We start from the raw sequence: 15,002 nt of genomic DNA on the forward strand, positions 1-15,002 counted from the left end.
TTAAAAAGTACCAAATAGATAAACTGACTAGAAGATTATTTTCTTGTGATGCAAGTAAGAAACAAACTCAACCAATCGACCTTACTAAAGTATACTCTTCTATAAAATAAAGAAATTTCTTCTCCCCCGTATGTAAATTGAAATCACCAGATGGAAGTCTTGGTATAGAGATATATCGATCTGATAATCTTATCACGGAAGAAGACTTTGGTCTCGATTGCATATCTCTCACGTACGACTCTCGTTTGTATGAATAGAAAGAACAAAGACACACACAATTTAACGAGTTCCCAAGGTCAAACCGATCCTTGGTACATCTCGGCTAGGCTTTGCCATAGCAAATTCACTATCCAGTTTTTTTTTTCTTTTTTTTATACATATGTACACAAGAGAGATAGAGAGAGGATTAGGTCAAAAGAAGCTTCGAGAAACTTGGAATCAACGACCTAGATATCTCCTTGTTGTCTTCTGTTGTTGGCGATGGAAGTCCTTGTGTAATAAAAGGATGTTTCAAGAGCTCAGTCGCGGTGGGCCTGCGTGAACGCATGTCATCGCATCGCCTTAAGAAATCTTGAGCCTGCGGAGAGATAACGTCACGCAAATGCCATACGTAAAATTCGTCAAAGTACTCCTGGATAGGTATAGCTCCAAACATCTCATTAACCACACACCCTAGAGAATATATATCAAGGGCTGGATCGATATGTCCCGGATCGATCAGTCCGTTTGGTACAAAAGAGTCCGGGGGCATGTACTCAACAGTACCAAGGGACGTAGGATCATGATCGGTGTCAGGCTCTTTGGATGAACCGAAATCAGCAAGCTTGAGATCCCACGGCTCTCCAGGAGTTGTGGAAGGGAAGAGGAGAACGTTGGATGGCTTGAGGTCGCAGTAAACGTAACCATGGGAGTGAAGAGCCTCGAGTCCTTCTAGGATCATACGAGCCGTGCGACTGACCAAAGACTCAGGTATCGGCTCTTCTTTCCGACGGAAACCATATATAAACCTATGGAGATTACCTTTGGAGGCGTACTCCATATAGATGTAGCAATATTCGTAGGGTTGGATTTGTAAGTGAAGCTTGTTTGAGGCTTGGACGATGCGAGGATGATCACGGAAACGATGCATGATCCTGAGCTCCTTCTCGAGAATCTTTTTGAGATGCATCGGCGATGACTTCTTTGCGTAAAGTCGGGAGTTGGAGTCCTTCTCGAGAGAGACGTAACCGAAGTTCCCTCGGCCAAGAGAAGAGAGCTTCGTCAACGAAGACTCGTCCACAATCCAATCATCATCTCTGCAAATTTGTTCCATCATCATAGTGAAGCTTTTACGTATTCGATTGTCTTTAGGTTTTCATCAGTCTCTCTATACCTATATATATATATTTTCTGTAGGTCGGTGCGTGGTTCGTTTTTTCAGTTGGAGCTAGGACAGATTTTCCTTTTCCAATTAAGAATCTGAAATATCGTATACACGCTTTAGTTAAACTATATCCTCAACTTATTTAATATTTATATTATTTAATGCTAAAAATGAAAATTTATTATAAATTACAAATTCTAAATGTTAAAAGATTTACACTATTATTTATTCAAAATGTGTATACAAGAAATATAACCAACCAATAAATATAGACAAATTAAAAGTAACATAATTTGTTAGCACAATAATATATGAATATTAAAAAGCACATATTGATCTTAAATATTCCTAAATATAAAAAGAAACTGAAATAAATAAACAAAACTTTCTATTAATTTTAATATTTTTTCATTTTATGATTAGTGATTTTTCGTATTATTTTAAATTTTACTTTTAGAAAGAAAAGTAATTGTAATCCTAGATTCATTGGAATCGAGTAGATTTTTTTAGTAAATACATCATCAATTATTGTTGATATATGATATATTTTCTATTCGAATATATTTTGAGTCAATAATATTAGTTGTTAAAACAATTATGCAAAAGTGAAGTAAAAAGATATATGTGTTTATATATATATGGGGTAGGAAAATAAAAACTTTCAACAATTAAATTCGATATATATGTTATTTTTTTCACTTGATATTACTTTTTTCCCATAAGACTAAAGGAAGACTGATAAATTGATTTCTTAAAATTTTATTTAAATGAAACCAAATAACCAATAATCCAATATTCACCAAATTAAGTTTCCTTTTTCGTATTATTTTAATTATGATAGCTTAATGATATCAATTGTTAATTTTTATTTAAATTTCCTATCAAACGGATAAAAGATTACGAAGTAGGATTATGTTAAAAGACAAATTGAAGATTATAATGGATTTTTAAAGGTTATAAGATTACTTTGTTAATATTTAAGATTTGGGGACAATTTGGAATATTTAGTATTTGTTTTAAGAAAATAAAAGATTTTGGCCAATTTTTCCTAATGTCAATTTAGTATTTTTGTACCGGCTAAATAATCTTTCGTGTAGACAAAAATCAACTCTGAATAAAATAATAATAAACCCACCAGCCGTTAAAAAAGGGTGAAAAACATAGTGGAGCCCTATCCTTCTCTCTCTCTCTCGTAGCCCTCCTCTGTTCCATCTTCTTGCTCCGCCGATCTCCCTCTGCTCTTTCTTCTTCTTCTTCTTCTTCAATTCTGTTTTTATTTATTTCTTTATAAACCTTCTCTCTTAAAACCCAAATTCAAAAAAATCAAACGAAGAAAAATCTCCGAGTTAGAATCGTCCATAATCTTGAGACTAAGTGAGAAATAGTATCCAAGGTGATCAAACAATGGGTGCAAAATCAGAAGAGCCGATGATGACAACAAGAGATAGTATATACAGAGCTGCAAGGAATATAAAACGACGAGACAACAGTCTCTACAACGCTCTTCGATCTATCTACCAAGACTCCATCTTCGTCCACGAGATCTCTCTGCTTTGGCCTAAACTTCCTCTCGTTGCAAACCTTCGTTGTGGTCTCTGGTACTCTGAAAAGTTCGACGCCACTTGCTACTTCAAATCCACCGATGGTCATACCAATAATTTGTCCTTTAACACTTCTCGTCTCAATCTCCATCTTCCTCTTCTCGCTGGTATCATCAATTCATCCTTCTTCCCACCATTATTAGATTAATGAAGTATATATCTTTAGTTTCTAAAGCATATATCTTTATGCATTGTTCATCGTTGTGTTGTGTGTGATTGCCATGGATAGGAGAAAAAGGAGGATGCATCATTATTGATTCTACTCGTAAAGGAAAGCGTTTTCCGGATAGCATGTCGAAAACGATACCTATGTGGTCTTGTGTAGTGAACCGTTCAATATTTAATCATTGGAACAGATTATGTAACATTGATGCAGTGAGTTACAATGTAGATCATAACTCTTGTTGTCTTTTTTGAGGAAGTGTTCTTGTATTAACATTCTGTTTTTTGAGTAGGGTTTGACTAGTGATGATGATGGTGATAACATCAGGAAATTGTTAGATAAATGGGATTGTTCGTTACATCTACCACTATGGGTTTCAAATACTGAGAGGGCTTCTATTGAAGCTAGATTGGATGAGTGGACAAGAGAGTTAGATGAGAGTGGAGCTGATATAGCTTCTCTAGCTTCATGTTTGAGAAAACCTTTGCGTCCTCTTTGGGTTTCACAGAAAACTGTTATATGGTTGAATGAAGTACCTGAGCATGATTCATGGGATTTCACACCTCTTATCCTTGTCTCAGCTTCTGCTTCTGGTGAACTTCAAAACAGAACTAGTTCAGAGTTTAGTTGGAATTATATTCCAGGGGCTGGTGATGATGAAGAGAGTTGGGCTAGAGGTTTATCCCCAAATGTTTTTTGGACACATGTTGATGATTTGATTCACTCAGGGCCTGACTTGTGTAACCAGAAAGTTGCAGAGATTGTTGAAAACGATAGAGTGTATCGAGCGCATAGAGGTCAAGAAGCTCCTCAGGTTGTTGTCAAATGCTCAAAATCTAATGGTGGAGTCAATCACGCTAAGAGTGATGAAATCTTATGTCTTAGTGCACAAATACCGAAAGTTGATGAAGAAAGATTAGTATTTTGGTTGTCATCAACGAATCTTGCTGTTGGTGCATCACAAGTAGGTGAGTTTAAGTTTCTTACTACAATTGTAGTCTCTTTCTTTTCCATTAACTAGGAAAATCTTCAGATTCTCAACATTTGTCTCTTTCTTACTACAAATGTTGTTGCTTTGGCCTCTCATCAAATCTTCTTATCCTTTTGTGTTGCAGCTTGTAAGGAGACATCAATTGACTGCATATTAAATTGTGATCAAAATCCTATCTCAGTCCCTGTATCATATCTTGAAGAGCATTTGCATCTACCCATGAAGGTATGTACCTTTAAGACAAACCAAACTCTTGTATGACACACAATGTTTTCCTCTAACAAATATTCATTAAATGTATATATGTTCACCAATCACCAGGGTTCAAAATTTGATAGATTTTCTATATCAAGAAATCTTCCTCCCGCGGTTAATTTTGCTAAGCTCAAGATGAGTTCAGGGAAGAAAGTCTTGGTTTGTTGTCAAGATGGTAAGTTTGTTAAAGCATAGTTTGTAGTTTGTAACTCTTATGTAGGTCTGATCCATATTGTAATTGTTAATGATAGGGGAAGATATCAGTATATGTGTTTGCTTGGCCATCTTGATGTCATTATTCAATGAAGAAGGTGATGTTTTGTACTACTTTTTCGGAACCATAATGGTGTCTTTAACCTTATAACACATAAAACTAAAACACTTGGATCTATTGGTTTATGATTGTAACATGATGCTGAGATATATGAATTATGAATCATTTTGCAGGGGCCTTTGATGGTGGAAAATCCTTTGAAGAGAAGAGTATAACAAAAATGGATATGCGACGGATGCTAATATTTATATGCAAATACGCGGTGAATGCTCGACCATCTAGAGGCAATCTAAAGCAAGTTTTTGGTTTTCTCTCGTCTCACCGCGAAAATTCAGACGAGTGAAGTAGAAAAATCCTCCATGTAGCGCTCAAGCTTTTTAGTTGGTTAACCTTTTTGGTGTGTGTGTGTGGCTAGGAAAGAAAAAAAAATTCACTGATTTGCAAAATTTTGCTGAAATCTGTACAAACTTCATTATACTTGTTTTTCCTACAACATCATATGTATCATTAATCCATAATAGGCATAAATCATTAAATATTCATGGTTAGATTTGTTTAGTTTATATTAACTAAATATTTAGATTGAACAACATTTATCTATCTTTAAACACACAAAGTAATTTACCAACATATTATTAATTTTTTTAAAAAATACTATTTAACACATTTATATGCTTTATATCAAAATTAACCAAAAAACAAATGAGTTCTAAGAATACATTAAATCATCTTGATTACATTTGTTAACTATGCACTTTTTTAATAACTAAGTTTTCCTAGTTAGATGATTGAACAGCATATATGTGTTAATATCGTTAAAGTACACAGTAATTTTACCAAAATATTATAAAACACGTTTATACTAAAATTAACAATATATATTTATGATCAAAACAATTAACCCCACAAAATCTGAAACAGAGTTCTAACCAAAAAAATACAGAACAAGTTTTGCTAACCAAAAGAAGTCTTCATTGGAGACAGTCTGTGTTCTAGGCAACCTAGTCTCATCATCACTATGGAGATTATCGAAGATCTAAAAGAGTCTTCATTGGAGACTGTCAGTGTTCTTGGCAAATTAGGTACCTTCGGCTTTGTGTCTCTCCAGAGTGATTCAAACTTAGGGAAATCATACGTCAAGAAGACAAGTACTCTCGAACAGTCCAAGAATCTCGAGAAGGAGCTCAGGATCATGCTTCGTTTCCACAACAATCCCTTCATAGTCCGAGCTTCAAGCGATCATCTTCACTTTGCGACTAACACCAAAAGCATGAGTTTGTGTTACATCTACATGGAGTATGCTTCCTTAGGGAATCTCAACAAGATGATCTCTGATGCCGGAGGGAGATTGTCTGAAGATAGTGTCAGACGTGCCACTCGTATGATCCTACAAGGACTCAAGGCTCTTCACTCTGAAGGTTTTGTCCACTGCGACCTCAAGCCATCAAATGTACTTGTCTTCCCTTCCAACACACGTGGAGAGCCATGGGATCTCAAGCTTGCTGGTTTCGGTTTATCCAAAGAGCCTACTATGGACTCTAGCTTGTTGTTTCCTGGAACCCTTGAGGAGTACATGTCGCCTGAGGCCATTGAGCGGGACAGGTTTGTTGGGAAGGACAAACTGATCGGACCAGCCCGTGATATATGGTCTCTAGGACGTATTGTTCTTAGGATGTTTGGGGGTATTCCTGTTGAGGTGAGAGGCTCTAACACATGGAGGCTGTACGAAGATATCTCTCCGGAGGCCACAGACTTTGTTAGGCGGTGCTTGGCATGGCGCCCTTCGAATCGGGCCACCGTGGATGAGCTCTTAGACCATCCTTTTGCTGCTGAAAAACTTCCATTGCTTCTTTCTTTCTTAAGGGTTCCTTCTTTCGTAAGAAGGAATGTCAATGAAAAATTGAATGTTAGACAAGAAGAACTGATTCCAAAGCCTCAAGGCTTGCTCTGGTGACAAGAAAATGAAGACAGAAATTATGAACCGAAACTAAACGCCTACTGCATGCAATTTCTCTTCTAATTCTCAATTCTCGGACTCAAAACTATTTTTCACAAATAATCTCAAATTTTCGTATGTGAAGGACATTACCATGTAACTTAAGCAAATTGCAAAACTATGAGGTTTATATATAATAATAACAAAGTCGAGACATTTATTTGAAAAAAAAAAAAAACATAAGGAGATTCACAAGGAAACAAAATCTGAAGCCAACATAAGAAAAACAAAAATCTTGAAAAATGAAACTACAATTTAAGCTGATTGCAGGCTTCAGACACGCGGTGCAGCTGCAGCTCCAGGCCCAGCTGGACGAGGGGCCTGTCCTGGCTGTCCAGGCTTGGGAGTATCCTCCTGATGATGATAATGTCGAAAACAATTCAGTAAAATCTCAGAAGAGTGAATCATTTCAACAACAAAAGAAAAAAAACAGAAGAGTCTCATTGAAAACAAAATAGACTTTCGAGGTCGATTAAGTGAAGGTACTGGTTTGCTTAATCTACCTCGAAAGTCTATTTTGAAACAACTATTATAGTTCAAATGGTAACAGGAAATGATCTACACACATCTGCAAAATATGGTTATGCAAGATTCAACTACACTTTGTAAAGGTCTTAGTAACCAGATATACTTAAAACTTCCTTAGTATTTCACAGAGATATTAGTATATAATAGAAACAAGTTGCACCTTTATTATCTTAACACAAAACGAAGTACGCTTAACTAAAGATAGAGAAATGGAACTTAAAACTATTATCATTTAGTTGAGAATGAGAGAGAGATTACCTTGCGTCTGGTGAAACGTGGAGGAGGAGTACGAACCCTACGGTTGGTGCGGGAACGGACTCTAACGACGTGAGAGTGGATAGCACAGGAGACACAGTATTGCGTCTTTGCATATAGCTTCGGCAATGTGTATCCTGTCAATTACATGATTCAATCAAGCTGGAAATCTAATGCCAATAGTCTAAAAATCCAAACTTTATAATGTAGAATTATAACAAAGGTCAAAGAAACATAAAAGAGAGGAATGAAATGATACCCTCATAGACGCTAGCTTCCTGAACATCTCTAATAGCAGCCTGCTCCACAATGTTCCTCACAATGAACCTCTTAATGGCCTTGTCCTATCCAAATTTATATTACCACCACAAGATCTAATCAAAATCCACATAGGAGTTACTGGAGATTGATTGATTGGAGAAGAGAAGGAGGAAGAGAGTACCTTAGGGCAGCATTTGCCGCAGTTGGAGCATCTGATTGGGTTGACGTGTCCTCTGTTGTGCTTGTTCCTCCCACCGTTCCTTCGCTTGAAAGTCTGCAACACAAACAACAATGGAAGATCATCAATTCTCTATCTTTATTGTAATTCAAAGATAAGCAACCGATGAATGAGAGTACCATCTTTGGCTATTCCTCTCTTCTCACTCTCCAGATGTCGATGGACTTAAGTGTGTGTCCGCTGCTAGGGTTTACTCGCTTCTCATCGATAGAGGAGATGATCTTTATTGTTACTTATTGGGCCTTAAATTACGATGGGCTTTTACATAGTGGGCTTAGGCTTTATTTTCTCTTGTTTTAAAATAAACACTGGCAGTGACTTTTCGTTCCTCACTCAGAGATGGTTGCTGAGCACGGGCAATCTTCAGTGGTCAAGTGATTAACCTTTTGTTTTTTCTGTTTCTATGATAAAACGTTTTCTTCTGTTTGTGTTTCTCGCGTTTACATTTGCTCTTTCCAAACATAGTGATGGCCTCAGCTCCGAACTCAGGAAGACCAAGAAGAAATGCAAGCAGCTTATTTTACACACTTCTTACCTTTCGAGAGAATCCTATTTAGGTTTTTCGGTTTCACTTGGCAGGGTCTTGGAGATAACTAGTCATATGGGAAGACATAATAAGGGAGTCAAGTGATAAACCTTTTCTTTTAGATGCAAGAATTTTCTTTATTACCAAATCTAAATGTAACGAATAATCACAAGGCATTCATAACGCAACACAAATAGCAAATGATTTGTTTGTGCGAAGGATTGGGGAATATTTTTGTGTATCTTCGGCCATTGATTGGACTTTAGGCTTTTTGTAGCACCTCCTTTGCTTTGTTTACCCATACGCTGAATATGTCGTCCGCGAACAAAACAAAATGCACCTTGATAAGAATAAGAATACGAGATCAAAAAAGTGTCAGTCACTTAGCGGGAAGTGCAACAATCTAGACAAGAGAAACTTATCTTTACCTCTTTAAAGTCAGTAGAGAATTGTTTGATGGTTGAAATACCTATCGCAGCAGCTTCATCAAAAGGATATCTAACAAAAACAATTGATTTCGAACATAAGGTTTCACTTTCACCTTGCACAAACTTTCCAAGAGTTGTCAATCACTAAAGGTAAAAAATTAGATGGATTGGTCTAGTAGCAAATCATACTCACTCTAAGAGCAAAAAAACTAAATAGGAAAACAATATGAACAACTTAGGTCTCTGGTTGTGACAACTTTACCCGTAAATCCCACAAGATATGGCAGGAAATGCAATGTATTTGATATTGTTTTCCTTTGCAACTCTCAGACTATTTCTGTAGCAAGAAAAAAGATGAATTGTTGGTACCAGAGGAAACAAACATGTCAAGTATAGTAAACGAGAGAAACAGTGTTTACGCTTACTTGTACGAATTGGTGAGAGATTCTTGAGGGTTGACATCTGAGTCATAGATAGGTCCAACAGTGTGAATCACACGCGATGCAGGCAAGTTAAAACCCCTGTTCCAATTTTTCAATCCAACTGGTTTCCATCACTCAACAATACCAATTTCAAACTACCTCAATCTACATTTATACACGAGTTAAAAAAAGGGTAATCTCACGGAGTAATTCTTGCTTCTCCAGTTGGACAACGGACTCCAGGACGAACTTCAGGAACCTCATAGCATGCAGCTCTGAGTTGTGGCCCAGCAGCTCTATGTATTGCTGTCACATACATAATCAGATTTCAGATTACACCAGCACAATCACACAATGGCATTGGATTGAACAGGACAAAGGATCCTAAAACATACCTCCATCAGCACCACCACCACCTAACATACGCTCATTTGCTGGATTGACCTGACGAAACAGACTTCCTAAGTCAAACTAATCATGCAGCAAAATTCGAGAGACCTAATTATACAATTCAAGATCCTATCAAACCATTTTCATCACCAACGCTCAAGTTTCCATCTAATTTTAGAAATATATCAATTGTGGGAAAACCAGCCCTAGAATTTTGAATTGATTGAGAAAGAGAGAGACTTTACAATAGCATCGGAGGAAGAATCAACAGACCACTTGGTGATGTCTCCTTTAAGGATCTTAAGAAGGCTAGAATCAGACAAATTGAAAACAGCTCCTTCGTCACCAGAAGCCATGGACGATGATACAGTTGTCAAGCGAGAAGAGAGAGTAGACGAAGAAGAAGCGATCGTGTGGAAATTATTAACGGCGAAGGAGATCAGAGAAGCTCTCGAGGAAGAAGACGAAGTTGGTCTAAGGATCGTCGAGCTCGAGTGTAGTAATCCAGGGAGACTCGAGAGTCCAGAGGTCAACCATTGTCGTCTCATTTGAGTCGTGCGTGACCAAATTCACGGGGTTTTGGCCCATTACTAATAGTGATGATAATGGCCTACTTATGGGCCTGATTAGATGAGAAAGCACTCAAAGATTTCATAAACATCAAATTGTGATGTGATGGATACAATCATACAAGTTTACTACAAGATACAATGGCTTATTTTTGGCGGGGTTGCTATTAGAGATGATAATGTGGTTTACACATTTGATTTTCGTTTGGTGAACCGGTTTGTCCGGATAGTTTATAATCGTGTATATAAACACTTTGTGTAAGGAAAAAAAAAAAAACCTTTGTAGTTGATTAAATAAAATTCGAAATTATTAAATCAATTCATGTGTAATTTCATTCTTTTGGGCGTCGATATTGGCTTATAAAGAGAAGAAAAAAATCCAATAAACATGTAAAAAAACCTTGCTTTTTTGTAGGCACAATGAAAATACAACCATTGAAGCAATAATTCGTAAATAAGAGAAAAAAAAGGCTAAGCTAATTAAGCGGGTGCTTACGAGCCACCTCAGCAATATGCAGCCACGTCAGCACCCAAAACAGAGAGATGTGGATGATGGTTTGGATCAGAACTGACCACCTTGGTAGGTTTGTCCGAACTGCCAATTAGAAGGAGCCACGTCGTTGCTAACGAGTGTGCGACCATCGCTGGTCGTTACCTGGAAGGAAAGGCTTTGGTCGTTCATGTATGAATTGCTCTGCCAGTTTTGTCCCCAGTTTCTAGACATCGCTTGCCACGACTGTGTTTTTGAGCCTTTGATTGAGACGGCGTGTACGTCTCCTGCTCCTCCTACGTTGGAGATCAGAACGAGGTTGAAGTATGAGTGTCCGTTGATCGTAAACCTTATTCCTCCTTTCTTCATACATGGTACTCTGCAATAATCACGTAAAAACACCGACAAAATTAAGCCATTATTTAAGAAACATGGACTTATACATACAAGATCTTGCATAGGCTATTGCTTAATAGTGTGGTTTTAGTGTTAAACATTATCAGAAAAATGCTATATCCCATTTAAGACCCAAAAAACATATACTATTTAGTTAAGATAAGCTCATTAAATAGAGATTAATTAGGAACAAATTCTTTGTTGGGTATTAAGTTTTAACTATGGTAGCTACTAGCTACAAAAGACTTGTCTATTAGTTTCGGACTAGTAAATTTATAAGGTAAAGGTTGGTTTTGTTAAAAAAAAGTGTGTTTTTCTTTTCCCAAATAAACCTACAATTTTAATGTTTTGAAAATTTGTTAATAGTAAACACTACTATATATGGATTGGGACTACATGTTAAAAACTGTCAGTTAATTGTCTTTTCGCAATCTTATCACTTAGCGTCCCAAGTTTAAAGAAAAGTAAACGGACCTTCGGAAAGAGACAGGAACAATGCCGGCACGATACTGAGCGATCTGAAGAAAAGCTGGCTCGGCGAGGTCGAAATGCTGAAGAGGAGGATTGCACCAACCTCCATTATCGTTGGAGAGGCCAGGGTTAGGTGGGCAAAAGTTTGTAGCTGTGACGGTGATGGTTGACCCGAGACACCACCTCGGGTCATCGTTACACTTCATCTCATAGCACGCGCCACACGTGAGTCCGTTGTTGAATAGAGCCGTACTTAAAGCCGCCGTGTTCGTCCCGTAACCTTGGCCATACAAATTTCCATAGCCACAAGCTCCGCCTGATTTGTGCATGCCACTTGTTAGCTAACTTACACGTGGATAAAGAGACAATTTAGCTAACTTATGCATTTTTAGATATTGGGATTGGTCATACGTACCCATGGTGCCGGAAGCATCTTCGCCGCCGTAAAACGTGGCGTGACCACCTTGCCAACCTCCGTCGTCTCCATGAGTTCCTTGGAGGAATAATACGGATATAATTGAGATTATTGAATATTTTAAGTATGATGGAGTGTACATGTTTTGTTGTTTTTTGTTGAGGAGGGGTTAGTTATTTCGGTTGTGAGTATCGGAGATGATTTGATGAGAATCGTGAATAATATGGAATCTACAAATGGAAGGAATGGGTATATATAGGGGTACTCGAGTGAATAATTGTGCCAAGCGATAATCATATTTAAATGTTTACTATATGAAGTACATTGGGGTGTCTCTAATTCTTTCACCTTTTTGGGTATTTAGTTGATTTATTTATTCGTATTTTTGACCAATTTGCGAGAGAATTGTGCCTTTTATTTCTCGTTAAATCCCAATGAATATCCTTATTATCTTTTGGTATTCTTTCATACATTAATACACACATAGGGGTTTTTTTCTCCAACGAAATGGAACATCAAATTTAGAAATGGCCAAATGGGTGACTTGTGTGGATAACTAGAAGCAAAGTCAACAATGTATGCCACCGTTAACCTTGAGCAGAGTAAGATATATTTATTTTATTTTTTGTTGCGGCCAGATTTATATATGTATTGTAAAATATGTTTGTGGACAACAAAATTAAACAGTTAGAAAAGAAAAAAATGTGAATGGATCATTAATGATATAATAAGATCAAGGGACTTTGAAGGTTGTGGCCACATGCAAATGTTGCGGTTAGACCAACTTCGATTCCTAATCAAGTGGCCCATACTTGCACATGCTTCAATACACTTAAGTATTTATTAATTTGTCTTTTACTTCATTTTACGTTGGTCATAACTCATAAGATCATACCTCACATTTTTGTTGAAGGTTTTTTTTTTGTTGTTGATAAAATACTATTTTTGTGTGTTAAAAGTTATACAACAAAAGACTTGTAATCAATGCATCATCATGTTCAACGGGCAATTTACTTTGAAAAACTTAGATCAGTTTAAGAATCTTATCACGGTTCCTCTTAGATATATAAATATTTACATAGGATGATAATCAAGTTTTTCTTATACTTTATTTTGTCACTGTTGCATTTACGTAGTGATGGCCTCCATGTCGGGAGCCTATCCAAATATTTTGTGGGTGGAGGAGTCGAATTACAGATGACAAAATAACGGTTTAAGTGAACATATTCAAACATGAGCTTAATTATGAGCACATTAGAATTTAAAATAAGGGCGTACACATTGTTTTGAAATATGAGCACATTGGAATTTGGAAGTAATTTTTATCAGCTGCAATCCTTGTTAGTATAGTTTCCGGATTTTACTTTCTAAAATAATAAGCGGGAATAACGCACAGTCTAGAATTTAGACTTTCGTATCACTTCTATTTTTGTTCGGATCACCTTAAAATTTTGGAAATTGGAACCATATCAAAGATTTAATCTTACGAACTAGCGGGTGTTGACTATATAAAGATATTCACCAAATCAACAATTGGTGTGTTAATTCATATGATGCTTTCGACTTTATAGTATATAGATATTCGATAAACAACTACTACAGATTTTGTTTTTTTGTTCCTTTGTTGAAAATGAGCTTAATAGTCATGGTTCTTTAGAATATTTTAATTGATCTTGTTAGCATGCCAATGATGAATTGATACTATGCATATGACAACAACTAGTTCTTTCATACATCGTGCTCATTTCTTATTGTATATTTCGTGTAGGCATATATAGATATACTTCATGTGGAACTAGCTTTTATTTTTTTTGTAAGTCGTCAGTACATTTTATATTTATTGAATGATATATTATGATCACTTAAATTTTTATGGCAACATATCAGTTTAGTGGTTGATTAGCTCTGAATTTCAGAAATTTGCGATTTTCATGTAATCAAGTTTTAAGACAAAATTTTCCAAAATTGTTAGGGTTTAAATACGAATTATGTATATGCTTAGTTATTTAAATTACCTGGATTGACTAGACAGGCCACTAATACATTAAAAAATATTAGTAAGTGGGTCAGTAGATAGCCCTACCATGTTACAAGCACATGCAAAGGCCGCTTCGACGTTTTAACGCTCTCATGCATTTCTTTGATACGTCATTTTCTTGTGTCCCCTTTAATCCTTTATACATCCTATTCCTTAGTTACTCTTCTATATATCTATTGTATGCTTAAGTGCCTAAACGTGATCAACTAAAACAGCCATATTACCCATATATAGGTTTTTTGCTAAGAAGGTAAATATTTCATTAGAAAAATGAAAAATGTTTAGAATTATACAAAGTAAGTCCTAAAGTTTGGTCCCATGGAAAAAAAGAATAAAAACATGGAAGCGAAACCCAATCAGTCTATCGACATCAACAAAAGCGGTGAAACTTTCAGAATCAATGAAGTGATAACCGATTATGAAATGATTACCCATATATAGGTTACTTCGTAAGTCCCTACAAATTAAGAAATGTATTTTGATTTTGGCAGAAAACAAACAAGGATTTTTGTAAGAAAACTACTACTGTATATGTTTGTTATTTTTGGGAAAGGTTTACTATTATCTTTTTTCTCGTCGGAAAAAGTTTATTAAAGAGAGCAAAATTAGGTAAATTAGGCAAAAGTTTATTAAAGTTTATTAATTAGGTAAAATTAGGTTTACAGTGGCGGGACAGAGTTGCAGCGCTTACTTGCTAGATATGTGTTGCAAGCATCGATACATACCATTTGGAGAGAACGCAATGAGCGTAAACATGGTACACGACCCAACCCATCTAGTCGTCTTATCAAATGGATTGATATACACATTCGCAATCAACTTTCGGCTCTCAAAATCAGTGGCGATCAGAGATACAACAATGGACTCCAACTTTGGTTTGCATCAAGGAGGATACATTGAGAAAAGTGATTAAGAGTTTCTATTTAAAATTT

The 15,002-nt window shown here is 36.3% G+C and overlaps 6 protein-coding genes across 8 annotated transcripts; 2 read left to right on the forward strand and 4 right to left on the reverse strand.

The window, feature by feature from the left end:
- Positions 1 to 406: 406 nt before the first annotated feature.
- AT2G40560 (Protein kinase superfamily protein) lies at positions 407 to 1,318 on the reverse strand (the record flags this gene model as incomplete). The annotated part of the gene is made up of 1 exon (NM_129618.1): positions 407 to 1,318. The coding sequence occupies one exon, from the start codon at positions 1,316 to 1,318 to the stop codon at positions 407 to 409; it is 912 nt and encodes a 303-aa protein (NP_181588.1).
- A 1,205-nt stretch (positions 1,319 to 2,523) lies between these two features.
- Positions 2,524 to 5,217, forward strand: AT2G40570 (initiator tRNA phosphoribosyl transferase family protein). 3 transcript variants are annotated; one of them, NM_129619.5, is made up of 7 exons: positions 2,527 to 3,071; positions 3,194 to 3,339; positions 3,420 to 4,095; positions 4,243 to 4,343; positions 4,440 to 4,548; positions 4,625 to 4,684; positions 4,821 to 5,217. In NM_129619.5, exons 1-7 carry the CDS (start codon positions 2,768 to 2,770, stop codon positions 4,988 to 4,990), a joined length of 1,566 nt encoding a protein of 521 aa, NP_181589.3. In that variant the 5' UTR covers positions 2,527 to 2,767; the 3' UTR covers positions 4,991 to 5,217. The 3 variants fall into 3 exon arrangements, with proteins under 3 accessions (NP_001325110.1, NP_181589.3, NP_001031519.1); NM_001036442.1 differs by having other exon boundaries at positions 2,537 to 3,071; positions 4,440 to 4,552; positions 4,631 to 4,684; positions 4,821 to 5,194; NM_001336847.1 differs by having other exon boundaries at positions 2,524 to 3,339; positions 4,821 to 5,205.
- A 348-nt stretch (positions 5,218 to 5,565) lies between these two features.
- AT2G40580 (Protein kinase superfamily protein) lies at positions 5,566 to 6,705 on the forward strand. The gene has a single exon (NM_129620.2). The coding sequence runs from the start codon at positions 5,666 to 5,668 to the stop codon at positions 6,599 to 6,601; it is 936 nt and encodes a 311-aa protein (NP_181590.1). The 5' UTR covers positions 5,566 to 5,665; the 3' UTR covers positions 6,602 to 6,705.
- On the reverse strand, positions 6,686 to 8,250 carry AT2G40590 (Ribosomal protein S26e family protein). Its single transcript, NM_129621.4, has 5 exons — positions 8,045 to 8,250; positions 7,869 to 7,961; positions 7,686 to 7,770; positions 7,430 to 7,563; positions 6,686 to 6,997 (listed from the first exon to the last, which is right to left on the reverse strand). Exons 1-5 carry the CDS (start codon positions 8,045 to 8,047, stop codon positions 6,917 to 6,919), a joined length of 396 nt encoding a protein of 131 aa, NP_181591.1. The 5' UTR covers positions 8,048 to 8,250; the 3' UTR covers positions 6,686 to 6,916.
- Positions 8,251 to 8,525: 275 nt separating this feature from the next.
- On the reverse strand, positions 8,526 to 10,414 carry AT2G40600 (appr-1-p processing enzyme family protein). Its single transcript, NM_129622.4, has 7 exons — positions 9,937 to 10,414; positions 9,697 to 9,745; positions 9,505 to 9,607; positions 9,305 to 9,400; positions 9,142 to 9,216; positions 8,880 to 8,949; positions 8,526 to 8,791 (listed from the first exon to the last, which is right to left on the reverse strand). The coding sequence occupies exons 1-7, from the start codon at positions 10,237 to 10,239 to the stop codon at positions 8,714 to 8,716; spliced, it is 774 nt and encodes a 257-aa protein (NP_030605.2). The 5' UTR covers positions 10,240 to 10,414; the 3' UTR covers positions 8,526 to 8,713.
- A 78-nt stretch (positions 10,415 to 10,492) lies between these two features.
- On the reverse strand, positions 10,493 to 12,407 carry EXPA8 (expansin A8). The gene is made up of 3 exons (NM_129623.3): positions 12,033 to 12,407; positions 11,621 to 11,933; positions 10,493 to 11,129 (listed from the first exon to the last, which is right to left on the reverse strand). The coding sequence occupies exons 1-3, from the start codon at positions 12,172 to 12,174 to the stop codon at positions 10,823 to 10,825; spliced, it is 762 nt and encodes a 253-aa protein (NP_181593.1). The 5' UTR covers positions 12,175 to 12,407; the 3' UTR covers positions 10,493 to 10,822.
- Between the last annotated feature and the right edge of the window lie 2,595 nt (positions 12,408 to 15,002).

The sequence above is a fragment of the Arabidopsis thaliana genome, chromosome 2, assembly GCF_000001735.4.
Source record: "Arabidopsis thaliana chromosome 2, partial sequence".
NCBI classification, from domain to species: Eukaryota; Viridiplantae; Streptophyta; class Magnoliopsida; order Brassicales; family Brassicaceae; genus Arabidopsis; species Arabidopsis thaliana.